A 14,654-nucleotide genomic window follows, 5' to 3' on the forward strand; every position below is an offset into this window, starting at 1 on the left:
AAGGCAGACTCTTAACCGCTGTGCCACCCAGGCGCCCCGCTGGAGGGTTTTAATAAGTGACATGATTAGTTACCCAGAAAAGTTCCAGCAAAAGCAAAGTTAATATCTGCTTGGTTTAAAGAGCAGGAAAATATTTCAGGAAACAGAAAACACCAACTCACCTGGTACATGGCTTTAAGAAGTCCAACAGCCATTCTTTCCTCCTCTTGGCTCTTCTCTTGGGAAATGGCAGCGTCCTTAGAGGACTGCGAAGGGGACGAGAACATGAAAAACTAGGGCTTCCTTGCAGCATCCAGAATCACCAGCCTAGAATTTTTCAGCTTCTATTTCCTCCTGTTGCACCCTTCCTTCCAATAGAGAGAAAGCATACTGGAGACCTAGAAATTTGTTTGCATGCAATTTAACCCATGTCTAAATCACTTCCTAATTTATAAGTTTAGCAATAGATTTTCAAGATTTTTACAAATAAAGACTCCAAGGAATGTAATCATTTACATAAAGACACACAACTAATGAATAACAGTACCCAGATCAAACAAAGGTCTTCCCGACTCCAGTCTTTCTCCTCTCCAATAGACCAGTGGATCTGAAACTTGGTGGCACAGTGGCATCACCTGGGTAGCTTCAAAAGATATTGGTGGCACACAGTCTCACTCAGTCCCCCCACATACTCATTCCTATAAACTACAGTGCCAACCACCGTCTTACAAACAGAACAATCAGCAGCCATGGGTATGGGCAGTCTCACACCGTCATGCTCTTCCACGGCTCCAAGTCTCAAACGCTAGCGTATCACAACAGACGTTTACACTCACACAACCCCAGTCACAAAGAGGCCATGGGTACTGGAACAACGGGGGACACAATACCCTCCGATCTCCAATCACAATCTCACACTCTGCAGCACCAACCATCGACTCGTTAGCACCCACAGTCACAGATACGACGTGCACAACAGGCACATCGGATGACAGTCTCACACTGTATGACAACCAACCACCATCTCGCACCTGGAGTCACACCGGGGGCCCGGGAACCGAGTCCGAGAGATGCACGGACCACTCCTCGGTCCATTCCCTACCTGCAGAAGTGAACTGCGGAAAGACCCCGTCCCCGCCCCGAAGGCTAGCGCGATCTCTATTCCGGCCCACCTCCTGCCCTAAGAGTCTGATGGGAACCCACCCCCGCGAGCCCGGAAAGAAGCGACTGGGCCTCCGGAGGACACAAAGGGGCCGCCGGCTCAGTGCTCGCAGGGGCCACTGGGAAATGTAGTCCGGACCAGAAAAAGCGGCGCTGCAGAGTCCGACTGCACTGGCCCTGCGCAGACGGGGTTTGGTAACACCGCCCCCTCCGCCCCGGGCATCTCACGCCGGCCTGTTCCTGGCCCTACAGAGGGAACCCAGATCTCACCTCGGAGTCTGGGTCAGCCAAAGGAACTGGGTCGAGCGTCAAGTAGACGGACCGGGATTGAAGTGCGCAGGCACAAGTGCTTGGTTCACCTCCCATTGCAACGCGGCGGAGAACTTAGAGGCGCCGAGTAGCCCCTCGGGGTGCGGTTCGTGTGTGGGCGTCCACACAAACGGGGTGAGGAGCGAGCGCCTACAATTGAGTTAGGGTATCCGAAAAAAGTATGTAGGACGGGGACAGCAGAGAGTAGAGCGCGCAGGTGCACTATACTTCCACCCAGTCCCGCCTTCCTTAGGGCGTTTTTGGTTCGGGAGTGGGTTACCTTGAAGATCGGAGGTGAGAGTGCCACCCTTTGCATAAGGATCTTGTATTTGTGATTTGGTAAAATGGATCTTCTGCTGGGTATCTTCAAAGTTCCCTTATTCTGTCTTTCAGATACAAATGTCACATCCCCAAAAAGGCCTTCCCTGATCGCACCTCTCTGACCGCCTTAATCTGTTCTATACTCCCTTAAAACAATAGTTTATATTTTAAGTTTTTATTTATTGTCTCCCCACAAGTTGTCACATGACTGTAATTTTGTGAGTTGGTGCATGACCCTTTGCTTCTGTCATTGTGTGTGTTTCTGTGTAAAACTCTTGAGTGTCAGGGTGGGAATGCTCGTTTTCTGTGACCATGTGTAAGATTGTGTGACTGTGTGACATTTGTGATGTTACCTGTAAGAATGTGTTATAATAGAAAGGGACTGACTGGTGGAGAGGAGAGTAGGAATGTAACAGGATAGTGTGCGTGACAGGTCCTGAGCATTAGTCTAATGGATATGGATTGTGTGTGAAATTTTTCCCTGTGGTATCTAATTAGAAAGCACCTACTGTGTGCCGGATGCTCTTCAAGGTGCTGGGATAGACACAGACAAAATAAACTTTAAAAAATAGCTTATAGAATACTACTGAGCAGAAGGACAACCTCAAGATGCTAAATCTATGTATAATTGAATAACAAATAGAAATCTGTATCTACAGAAGGGAATGAAGAGCATTAGAGATGATAACTACAGGTAAATATGTAAGACTTTTTTATTAATTAAATCTCACCAAAAGATAAATTACTGCTTAAACAAAAACAATGTAGCTTTGGATATGTATGCAAATTATATTATAACAATAGTACAAAGGCCAGAAGAGAAATAAATGGAAATAAACTATCCTAAGGTTCCTACATTCTTTTTCTTTAAGATTTTGTTTATTTATTCATCTGAGAGAGAGAGAGAGCACTCACACGAGCAGGGGGGAGGAACAGAGGGAAAGGGACAAGCAGACCCCATACTGTATGCAGAGCCCAACATGGGGCTCGATCTCAGAACCCTCACAGATCATGACCTGAGCCAAAATCAAGAGTCCGATGCTTCACCGGCTGAGCCATCCAGGTACCCCTAAGGTTCCTATATTCTGTGTGAAGTAATATAGTATCACTTGAACAAACACCATAATAAGTGAAAGATGTACACTGTAAGCCTTACAGCAACCACTAACCTAACAAAACAAAAAGTTATAGCTAATAATCCAACAAGGGAGATACAATGGAATCAAATTATCATAAATCACTCAATCCAAAAGAAGTCAGAAGGAGAAGGGAACAAAAAACAAATGGGAAACAAATTGAAAGATGGAAGGTTTATATCAATAATCAGACTAAATATAATTTATCTGAACATCCAATTAAGAGGAACAGAGTTTCAGATGGCATAAAAAAGCATGACTCAACCATATGCTGCCTATGAGAAGTTAAATATAACTCTACCAATAGTAAGAAGTACAAGGATGGAAAAAGATACACGCATGCTAATGCTGTGTAGAGAAAGCTGGAATGACCTTGGATTACATAATGGATTCTTAGATATGACAACAAAAGCTCAAGCAACCAAATAAAAAAATAGATATATTGGACTTCATCAAAATTAAAATATTGACAAGAAAGGACATTATCAAAGGACATTATCGAGAAAGTGAAAAGACAGCCTACAGAATGGGTAAAAATATTTGTAAATCATGTATTTGACAAGGGTTTAATATCAGAATAAAAGAACTCCTAAAGCTTCTAAAGCTCAACAAGACAACCCAATTAAAAGATGAGCATAACACTTGAATATATAATTCTCTAAAGAAGATAAAAATGGCCAATAAACACATACAAAGATGCTCAATATTATTAGTTAAGCAAAGGCAAAACTGAGATACCACTTTATACCTACTAGGATCAGTATTATCAAAATAACAAATGTTGATGAGGACATGTAGAACTTGAAACCTTTGTACAATGAAGGTGAGAATATAAAACGGTGTAGCTTCTTATAGAAAAGAGTTTGGCAATTCTTCAAAAGCTTAGCATAGATTTACCATATGACCCAGCAATTCCACTCCCAGAGAAATTGAAAGCAGGGACTTGAACAGACACTTGTATTCCAGTGTTCATTATGACATTATTCAAAATAGCCAAAAGGTGGAAGCAACCCGTGTCCATCAACAGATGAATGGATAAACCAAATGTGGTATGTACATAAAATGGAATGCTATTCAGCCATAAAGAGGAATAAAGTTCTGATAACATGCTACTACATGGATGAACCTTGAAACAATTATGCAAAGTGAAATATATCATACATAAAAGGACAAATATTATATTCTGCTTATATGAAATATTTGGATTAGGCAAATTCATAGAGGAATAAAGTAGAGGTTACCAGGAGCCGTGGGGAGCGAGGAATTGAGAGTTGAATGCTTAGTATGCTTAGTGATTACAGTTTCCATTTCAAGTGATAAAAATTTTGGAAATAGACAATGTTGGTGATTATACAACATTGTAAATGCACTTAATTGTACACTTAAAAATTGTTAAAATGGCAAATAATTTGTTATACATTTTATAGTAATATAAAATTGAATAATGTAACATACCAAAAATTGAATTGTACACTTTAAATGAATGAATTGTATGACATGTGAGTTATATCTCAATAAAGCTGTTAAAAAAAACTGGAGTAGCTATATTAATACCTACAAAGTAGATTTCAGAACAAAAAAATACAGGGATAAAGAAGATCATTCCATAATAATGAAGGTCAGTTCATCAAGAGAAAATAACAATCAAAAATGTTTATGCACCTAACAATAGTTTCAAAATACATGAAACAACAACTGATTAAACTGGAAGAAAGAGAAAAATCCACAATGGTAAGTCAGGGATTCCAATACTACTCTCAGTAATTGCTAGAACAAATAGACCGGAAATAAGCTAAAATAGAGAAGATTTGAAAAACACTTGTCATTTGAGCTAACTGATATTTACAGAAAACTCCAACCAACAACAGCAAAAAAAAAAAAAAAAAAAAAAAAACAACTCATTTTTTTCAAGTGCACATGGAGCATTTACAAAGATAGAACACATTCTGGAACACAAAACAAACCCCTTTCCAAAATGAAACTGAATTAGAAATCAATAGCTGAGGGGTGCCTGGGTGGTTCAGTCGGTTAAGCGTCAGCCTTCGGCTCAGGTCATGATCTGACCTGGGACCTGGCCCCATTGTGGACTCTTTGCTCCTTCTGCCCCTCTCCCCTGCTCATGCTCTCACTGGCTCTCTCTGTCTCTCTCAAATGAATAAATAAAAAATATTTTTTTAAAAAAAGAGATCAATAGCTAAAAAATATGTGGTTAATTCTCTAATATTTGGAATTAATGGATTAAAGAAGAAATCAAAAAGAAATTAGAAAGTATTTTGACCCAAAAGAAAATGAAAACATAAAAATTATGGGATGCCACTGAAGCAGTATTCAGGGGGAAATTTATAGAATTAAATACTATATTAGCAAAGAAGAAATCAAAGTCTCAAATCTCTGACTTCATTTTTCACTTTAACATACTAGAAAAGAAGAGCAAATTAAAAATAATATAGGTAAAAAACAAAAAAAATAACAAAGATCAGAGCAGAAATCAATGAAACACAAAACTGAAAAATAAAGATAAATCAATGGAACTAAAAGGTAATTCTTTGAGATTAATAAATGTGATAAAACTAGCCAGATTGATCAGGAAAGACAAATAACGAACTATGCATACCAGGAATGAGAGAGGTGACATCACTACAGATTCTACAAATATTAAAAGGACAACATAGTATATCATAGCAACTTTAATCCAATAAACAACTTAGATGAAATAGAAAGATTTCTTGACAGACACAAACTATTAAACCTTACTAAAGAAAGTGGTTAACCTGAATAGCCCTATATCTATTTAAATAAATTGCATTTGTAATTAAAAACCTTCCTACAAAAACAAACAAAAAAACAAACAAAAATACAGTCCCAGATAGCTTCGCTGGTAAATTTTATTACACATGTCTATTTAATTTTTATTTCTAGTAAACATTTAAATTCTCTTAAGTATTTAGGAAAAAAATTATAATTCTATAAATAGTCTTTCAGGATACCAAAAAGAAGGAAAATCTTCTCAACTCACTCCAGGAGTTATCTAGACAAAAATATTACCCCCCTCCCCCAAACTACAGACCAACATCCCTCATAAACCTATTAATAAAACTTTAGCAAATCCAACAATTTAATATTGAATCCAACAATAAATAAAAATGATAATGCAAAATGGCCAGGTGGTGTCTATCTCAGGAACCCAAGATTGGTTTAAGATTTGAAGCCCAGTGTAATTCACCATATTAATCAACTAAAAGAGAAAATCAATATTACCATCTCAATAGCTGCAGGAAAAATATTTGGCAAAGATCAACATCCATTCTTACTACACTCATCAGAAAAAGAAAAAACCTTCCTAATTAAATGAAAGCCATCTACATGGCAAAGATATCCTCACTTCTATTCAATCTTGTATTGAAAGTTTTTGCCAATGAAATCAGGAAAAGAAACAGCATACAGATTTGATAATGTAATGGAGTCTAATTCTATTTTTTGATGTTTGACTGCTCACAGCTCTAAAAAAAAACCCACAAGTTTTTTTTTTTGTTGTTGTTTTTTTTTTTTTAAACAAGACACTTGACACAAAGGGAAAACTATCCAGGATTCATTTCTTTTAGAGTAATTTATCCTAACTTAAAGACAGATTACCTTATATGTAACAGATATGTACAAAGAAGTTATAAAATTATCCTTGGTTTAACAATGATAAATGAAAAACATTTAAATTATCAAATCAAACAAGGTATACAAGGATTTTTGTTGTTCTGTTTTTGTTAAAGAGAGCAAAATAACTTACAGAATATAAAGATAAAAGCTGCAGAGTATACTACTAATGCAAAGGGGGTATTTTCACAGAACCAGTATTTTTCCCCATCCCATCTCCACTTGATGTTAATCAAAACATACCACCAGCCATTTAGTTGTTTTTTTTTTTAAGCGATATGCTCATGCACATACATCAGTTACTTTACGTACAATAAAGGAACAGGGAATGATGAGGGAACGGAAGGCAAGCTGAAGACAAAGCAGAAGCTGACACCCTGCACCCCCCCCCCCCCACCCACGGGATGTATGCAACATTCCTCAGGCACTCCTGGCTGCCCTAAAGGACAAAGAAATAGTCCTTACTACCTACAGCCCATTGACAAGTCCTTGAAACAGGCATGGTGACATTCCTGTAGGAACTCAGCTGCCTCGATGTTAATACTTTGCTAAGAGCAAAAGGCAGTCCTAGCCTGACCCCCTCCCCTCCACCAAGATCCCCTAAGTCTACTTTAACATATAAAAATTCCTTTGGAAACTTCCTTTATCTCTAACCCCCCAAGATACATATTGGCAATCATCCCCCAAGCATATGGCCCACCGATATACATCTGAAGGGTCTCATGACTCAGGTTTTATTAGACAGCAATGAATGACCTTTTCCCAACAACAGCTAGCCCCCTCAAGGTCCTGGAAACCTTGCTTCCAGAATTCCTTAGAGACTTACGCTATCCCTAACCCCCTCCCAACTTGAAGGTATATAATGGGCCACTCCTCACAAGCCCGGTGCAGCAGCTCTTTCTGCCCACGGGTCCTGTTCCCGTGCTTTAATAAACCACCATTTTGCGCCAAAGACGCCTCAAGAATTCTTTCTTGGTCATGGGATCCGGACTCCACCCCACTGAACCTCACGTATATTCACCGGAACCTCATCAGGGAAGAGGAAAATGAAAGACTAGAGAAAACCGTATGGTAGTAGTTAAGATGTGGTGGACCCAAATTGCATTTTTCTAATTAAGAATGTCTTCTTTATCTGGAGGAACAAAGTTCTGGAGTAATGTAGCAGATCCCTTTTTAGTAGCCCCCCCCCCGCCCCGACCGCTGCTAGAACACATGAATTATATTTTAATCCTCCATTTCCAACTGTGCAGATGAGTCTGTTTCACTGATTCGCTGCCTGTCAAATCAGAATCTAATTCACCTCATTAACAAACCCTGTTGTTTATAATAGGCTTTCATTCGTTTACTAAGTATTGTGTGTCCTCTTAATCTTAAAACTGCACCACAGGACCATCCTGTTCTGCCACCTCCAACTGAATATGATCGTTGTTCTCGGTCTTGACTCCTTCATTGGGCTGTTTGCCAGCTGCCCTGAGGTCTGGAGTCTCCTCAGCTGCTGCCTCACCAGGTGTGTACTCACGGAGCACACAAGCAGCACCAGGAGTGGCAGAAGCTCCTGGCTTTTAAGCCTCACTCCTCCTCCTTTCTCTTGTTCTCCAGGAACTCAGGTGCTCCCTCCTTTGGCACTTGCAGGAGATTTAAACCACACAAGCCTCTGCTGTAAAAATTCCCTGCCAATTTCAGTTCCTTGTTTTTGCAAACCGTCTGCAGACTTTCTTGGGAAGCCTGCCCTGCTTTTCCTAGGAAGCTTCATTATGTGAGCAATAAAACCTTCCATACCCTCGTGTGTGTGTGTGTGTGTGTGTGTGTGTGTGTGTGATCATCAGTCTTAACATCCCAGCCAAATTTTGTGGGTGGTACCCACAGATTGGAAAAGAAACGGGTATCGCTTCTTGCAACAGATAGGAATAGGTTTCAATGTCTTTTTTCACAGGTGACATGATCATCTAGGTAGAAAATTCGCTGGAACCTCCAAAATTCTAGTGAAAACGCTAAGTGACTTCAGCAAAGTAATAGGCTACAAGATCGACATACAAAAATCAATTGTATTTCTATCTATTGGCAAGGAACAATTGAAATTGAAATTCTTAAAAATGCCATTTACAATAGCATCAAAAACTCTGAAATACTTAGGGGTAAATCTGACAAAAGATTTCATTACCTTTATGTAAAAAACTACAAAATATTCCCGAGAAGAAGGGAGGGTAAACAGAAAGGGGAATGAACCATGAGAGACTGTGGACTCTGGGAAACAAACTGAGGGCTTCAGAGGGGAGGGGGGTGGGGGATTGGGATAGACTGGTGATGGGTATTAAGGAGGGCACATATTGCATGGTGCACTGGGTGTTATACGCAAATAATGAATTATGGAACACTGCATCAAAAACTGGGGATGTCATCGGAAACCGGGGATGTACTGTATGGTGACTAACATAATAAAAAATCATTAAATAAAAAAAAAAAACTGGGGATGTACTGTATGGTCACTAATATAACAAAATAAAAATTATAAAAAGAAAAACAAAAAAACAAAATATTCCCGAGAGAAATGAAAGAAGATCTAAATAAATGGATATATATACTATGTTCATGGGTCACAAGATTCACCATTTTAAAGATGTCAATTCTTCTCAAATTCATCTGTAGTTTCAACACAATCTCAATAAAAATCTCAGTTTTTTTTTTCCACTTCTGTTTTTGGTATAAGTTGACAAATTCCTTCTAAAACTTTTCTTAGGTGTTGACCTAAAAGAAATTAAGATTAACGTTCACACAAAAAAACTGTACATGAATGTGTACAGCAGCTTTAGTTATAACGGCCAAATTTGGAAACAACTCATGTCCTTCAATGAGGGATCGACCAAAGTATAGTATATCCACAGGGAATACTACTCAGCAATGAAAAGGAATGAGTTACTTACACATGTAACAACATATGTGCATCTCCAGGGAACTAAACTGTGTGAAAAACCAATGCCTAAATTACGTATTTTATCATTCCATTTATCTAATATTCTTGAAAGGTAAAATTACAGAGATGGGAGAACAGATTAGGGTTGCCCAGCCTTAAAGAGGAGGGTGTGGGCAGGAAGGAAGTGGATGTGGCTACAAAAGGACACATGAAGTATCTTTGTAATGATGAAAATATTCTAAATCTTGACCATATCAATGTCAATATCCAGGTTGTGATATTATGTATAATTCTGGAAGATGTTACCATTGGGAGAAACTGGATAAAGGGCACATGAGATCTCTGAATTACTTCTTACAACTGCATGCAAATCTAGAATTATCTCAAATAAAAAAATAAAATTTAAAAAAAAAAAGCCAGGCCAAAAGAAAATAAATCCTAAAGTGCTAGACCAAACCCCAACTACATTAAATGTAAATTCGCTAAATATGTCAAATTAAAGAGTAAGATTGTCATTATTTTAAAAATAATGTTGTTGAATTACAGACACACCTTAAAAAAATAACAGGTTAAAAGCAAAAGAGTAGAAAGTGATAAACCATGCACTAACCAAAAGAAGGATGGTGAAACTATAGTAATACCAAAATAGACTAAGACAAAAAAAAAAAAAAGCAATTCTTATAAAGTGTAAATTCCATTATAGCCTGTTGGATCAATCCAAAAGAAAAGTTATCACAACTCAAAATATATATCATCCAACAAGAGAGCTTCAAAATATGTAAAGCAAAGTTAACAGAAATAAAAGAAATAGATAAATTTACAAGTATAAAAAAATCAGGGAGCTGGACAGACATAGAACAACTAACTCTGTTCTTTTATCATCTCTTAACAAAATGATAAGCAAAAATAATTTTCAGTAGAAAAAAAATTATTGGTAGAGACAAAAGACAAGCAAAACTTATTTGAGGACATGTTCTCTCTCATGTAGTGTTTGACTAGAGTCTCTTGCCGCTTCCCAGACATAGATTCATACTACTCTGAAAAAGTGCCCATTATAGTCTAGTGAAAGAAGACAATCTTCTACTGCATCCTAGAGGTAACATGACCTTTATACAGCTTCATGGTAAGCCTATGAGTCGGAAGCCTCTCTGACACCTTCAACAACCACAAGGTTCCTGATATTTAGCATGCTGTAGTCTGTGGCATTTTGTTCTCTTTGCCAATATTCCATAGCAGAAAAGCACTGGGGTAGTGTTTTCATAGATATTTTCTTCATTTTAGTCTCTACTGCAAAATTATTGCAGAATCTTCAACTTTCATTGTCAGTTTTTTTTTTTTAAAGATTTTATTTATTTATGTGACAGAGAGACAGCCAGAGAGAGAGGGAACACAGCAGGCGAGTGAGAGAGGAAGAAGCAGGCTCCCAGCAGAGGAGCCTGATGTGGGACTCGATCCCGGAACGCCGGGATCACGCCCTGAGCCGAAGGCAGACGCTTTAACGACTGCGCTACCCAGGCGCCCCTCATTGTCAGTTGTTTTTTAATTCTTCTGAAGTGAGAGCCGAACCCACATGAAATGCTGAAAAAAGGAATGAGATCGTTAGGGCAGATTGACATATAGTCTGGTTTGCTAGATTTTTAGGTTTTTTTTTTTTTAATGATTTTTTATTATATTATGTTAGTCACCATACAGTACATCCCCGGTAGATTTTAGGTTTTTGCTCCGGTTATTACTCTGCTTTTTCCCGTACATTCTTCACTCCAGATGTTGTGGCTACTTAGAATTCCTGACATGACCTTTCCATCTAATGGCTCAATGTCTTTGCTCTCTTCAACAATATCTTTCTAAATTACCAGTATCACCTTTGTCCATATAACAAACACCTCAGGTGGAGTAACAGAATTAAAAAGCATAGGTGTTAATATGGATTCAGAAACCTCTAAAATTCCTCCTACTTAGTATCTTGGTGACTGGGGCTTATTGGTAACCTTTAAGTTTCAATATTGTAACAGTGACCAGTCAGAAAAGCAGAAACACACAAAGAACTAACACAAGCACAGTCTCTGAAAAAACTTCAGGGTCGGAATCAAACGGTCACAAGAACATACAACGCGACCATGGTCACACAAATGGTCGCGAATTCGCCACGACTCCCAAAGTCACTGACCTCAGAGCCTCTCGACTCCATAGACACCCTACCCTAAGTTCTACGGCCGATATCTCCCACACACGGTCACACAATACCACTCCTCTCTTTTCTAACTGCCGCCAGAAGCTTGAGACTCAAGCTGGCGGGTCTGGTCCCTCCACCCGCCCCTGATCCCCGCTCTCCCCCGCCCACCTTCACCCCACTGAAGTCTGGGTGGGGCCTGAACCAGACGGAACTAAACCGACTTGGCGGTGCTTCCTTTACGGATCAGGGACCATAACCCCGGGAACAGAAAACCCAACCAACCATAATGAGGAAGAGACTTTTCGCAGAAAATAGACTTGGCCGTGAAGGCCTCTGGGAAATATAGTCCGTAGCCTAAAAGTTGCGAACCTTTTCAGATTCTTCTCAGCGTCAAGTAGCACTCCCGGGCTCCGAGGGGAGTGCCGGGCTCAATCGAAGCAGCTGCGGCAACACTCAGCTAAACCTCCTCGGCAGATCTGGCCGTCCTTAAACGCAGCGGTAGATTATTCCCTCTGCTCGACCGCAGGAAAGCCGACCCGCCCCCCCTGAGCCGCAGGGGCCTCTGGGAAGTGTTGCCGGCGTCTAACGGACCGAGGCTCGTGCTGCCCTCAGCCACAGTCGGCGCTGACCTTAGAGGCGCGTGTGACCCAGTCGGCACCGAAGGGGCCACTTGGGCGGCGTTGAGGTGTGGAATTGGGCCTGTGTCCGCGGGCTTGGTGGTGAGTCTTCCGGAGGCCGCGAGCTCTGAGTCCGGGACCCTTTGTGCTGGTTGGGAGTAGGGGCCTGCGGACCCCGTGCTTGTGTTGTTGGAGGAGGATGCCGGCAGGGCTGTTGCGGGTGCGGATGGTTCCCTGAGGCCGTGGGGGTGGTGCGTGAAGGACTGTGAGTGTGGCGTGCTGTGACTGTTGGCGAGACGTGGCTGTTGGCGAGACATTTGTCTGTGACTGAGTGTGGCCGTGAGAACGTGTGTATGAGCGGATTTTGTGGATGTGCTTTCCCTTTTATGTTTCATTATCAACCTGGATGAGAACGTGCGTGATGTGGGATCGTGAGTGCATGAGAAACTCCGTGGATGAAAGGTGGGGCACGGTTGTGTGTGTAGATTTGTGCGACAGTTTGTACCAGGGCTTCATTTCTTTGCTTTATGGTAATTGGAAATACGTTCTTATGAGAGCTATCAGTAGTCCCAACACTTTTAGTATTTATTTATCTTAAATTTTATATTTCTGTATTAGCCACGTTGTTTTGTGTGCGTTCTAACTTCATGCACCTTGCCCCCGACTGCCCGCCCCAAATCACAAAATACAGAAAAGCTCAAAGGAAACAAAAATTATAATTCTGCTAGCAACTATCAAAATTTACTTCCCATCTTTTCCCCCCTCTGTGAATATATACACGTGCGTTCATATATTAATATATATGTGCATAAGAGCTTGGAAATTGGTATTACACTATACATAGAGTTCTGTAACCTACCTTTGTCATTTGACAATACACAATATGTTTCCCTTTAAACAGTTATAAATTTATGTCGCCATTTTACAGGTTTTCATGCTATACATTTTAACACATTCACCCCTGTTGATAGGTAATTTGTTTTTTCCAGTTTCTTGCCATTATGAACAATGTGTTTATCAGCAACTAGTTGTCGTTTGTTACAATGCACTTTTCTAAGGGGGGGGGGCAGGCTCCTAGAAGTGGAACTGATAGATCAATATGTATGTGCTTAAAGACTCTTTGAGTCTATCCAGTTATCCTCCTGAAAGGTTCAAATCATTTACACTATTATTGGCATAGTATAAGATTGCCTGTATTCATACACCCTTGATAACAATGGTTATCTACTATTAGTAATCTTTGCTAACTGCACAGATGTAAAATTTCTTTAATTGGCAGTTGTTTCGTTACTACTGGTCAAGCATTTTAAAAATCTTTTTTGTGTGTGAATTATGTATTTTCTAAAATATTTTTCTAAAGCAGTATTCTATTTTCAAATTTGTTTTCTAGATTCTTAAAGTGTTCATTTATTCATCAGCACACCATTTATTGAATGCTATGTGACAGGAAAAATTCATAGATGCTTCAGATACAGCATTGAACAAAAGAGAAACTCTGCTGTCATGGTACTTACATTTTCGTGGGCCAGATAATAAATGAGGTAAGTAAGTTAAATGTAACATATATTCAGTAGTGAAAAATATTAAGAGAAAAAGTAAAGCAGAAGGACAGATAGAATTAGATAAGGGAATTAAGAGTTTTAGATGAGGTAGCCAGGGAAGGTAGCCAGCATCCTGAAAAGGTCATAATAAAGATTTGAAGGAAGTAAAGGAGCTGTTTATGCATATAATTGAGGAAAGGTTATTCCAGGCATCGTGAACTACAGTTAACAAAAGTCCTGAGGTGGGAACATACCTGTTACAGCAAAGAGGGTGGTGTGACTGAAATAGAGCAAATGAGATGAAGACTAGTGAGAAATGAGAGAAGGTTAAGTGGAGGAAAGCAGGGCAGATCAGGTTGGATCTTATGGGCCATATTATGATTTTGGCTTTTATTGTGAATGAGATGGGAAGCTGTTGGAGAGTTTTGATTATGGGAGTGATATTATCTGCTATAATATGTGATATAAGTAATATAGCAAGTGATATAAGTGGATCACTTTGGCTGCTCTGATAAGAAAACTACAGGAGGAAGGGCGGGGTGGGGGGCAAGGGCAGAAGCAGAGAGACCAATTAGGAATACAATACAATAATTACAATAATGTAGGGAAAGGATGTCAGTGACTTGGACTAGAGTAGTAAAAATGGTGAGAATTTGTAATGTAGTAGATATAATTTAAAGATAGAGCTGATACAATTTGCTGATGGAACTGATGTGGAATGTGACAAGATGACACAGTATTTTTTAATCTGAGCAATTAGAAGAATGGAGTTATCTTTGAGAAAGGAACGAAAGTGGGAAAAACTGACTTGGGGCATAGGGAGATAGATTTCAGTTTGGAATTTAGTATATGAAGCAT

The 14,654-nt window shown here is 39.6% G+C and overlaps 2 protein-coding genes across 10 annotated transcripts in view; one reads left to right on the forward strand and one right to left on the reverse strand.

Moving 5' to 3' along the window:
- The window catches only part of ZNF570 (zinc finger protein 570), a 31,205-nt gene extending 19,109 nt beyond the window's left edge, over window positions 1-12,096 (reverse strand). The window contains exons 1-2 of one of the 7 annotated variants that reach the window (XM_044378125.3): window positions 12,008-12,096; window positions 162-245 (exon numbers count right to left, since the gene is read on the reverse strand). In XM_044378125.3, coding sequence (XP_044234060.1) covers window positions 162-194 — 33 coding nt within the window. In that variant the 5' untranslated portion in view covers window positions 195-245; window positions 12,008-12,096. Of the gene's footprint in view, window positions 1-161; window positions 348-1,010; window positions 1,262-12,007 lie in introns of those variants that run through there. The other 6 variants (XM_026482429.4, XM_057314718.1, XM_026482428.4 and 3 more) reach the window with 6 other exon arrangements.
- An 81-nt stretch (window positions 12,097-12,177) lies between these two features.
- The window catches only part of ZNF569 (zinc finger protein 569), a 53,294-nt gene continuing 50,817 nt past the window's right edge, over window positions 12,178-14,654 (forward strand). For all 3 annotated transcript variants that reach the window (XM_026482417.4, XM_026482418.4, XM_057314709.1), the window contains exons 1-2: window positions 12,178-12,357; window positions 13,646-13,796. Coding sequence is in view for 1 of the 3 variants with exons in the window: in XM_026482418.4 (XP_026338203.1) it covers window positions 13,792-13,796 (5 nt within the window). In the remaining 2 variants the exon portion in view is untranslated. The remainder of the gene's footprint in view (window positions 12,358-13,645; window positions 13,797-14,654) is intronic.

The sequence above is a fragment of the Ursus arctos genome, unplaced genomic scaffold (assembly GCF_023065955.2).
Source record: "Ursus arctos isolate Adak ecotype North America unplaced genomic scaffold, UrsArc2.0 scaffold_19, whole genome shotgun sequence".
Lineage (NCBI taxonomy): Eukaryota > Metazoa > Chordata > Mammalia > Carnivora > Ursidae > Ursus > Ursus arctos.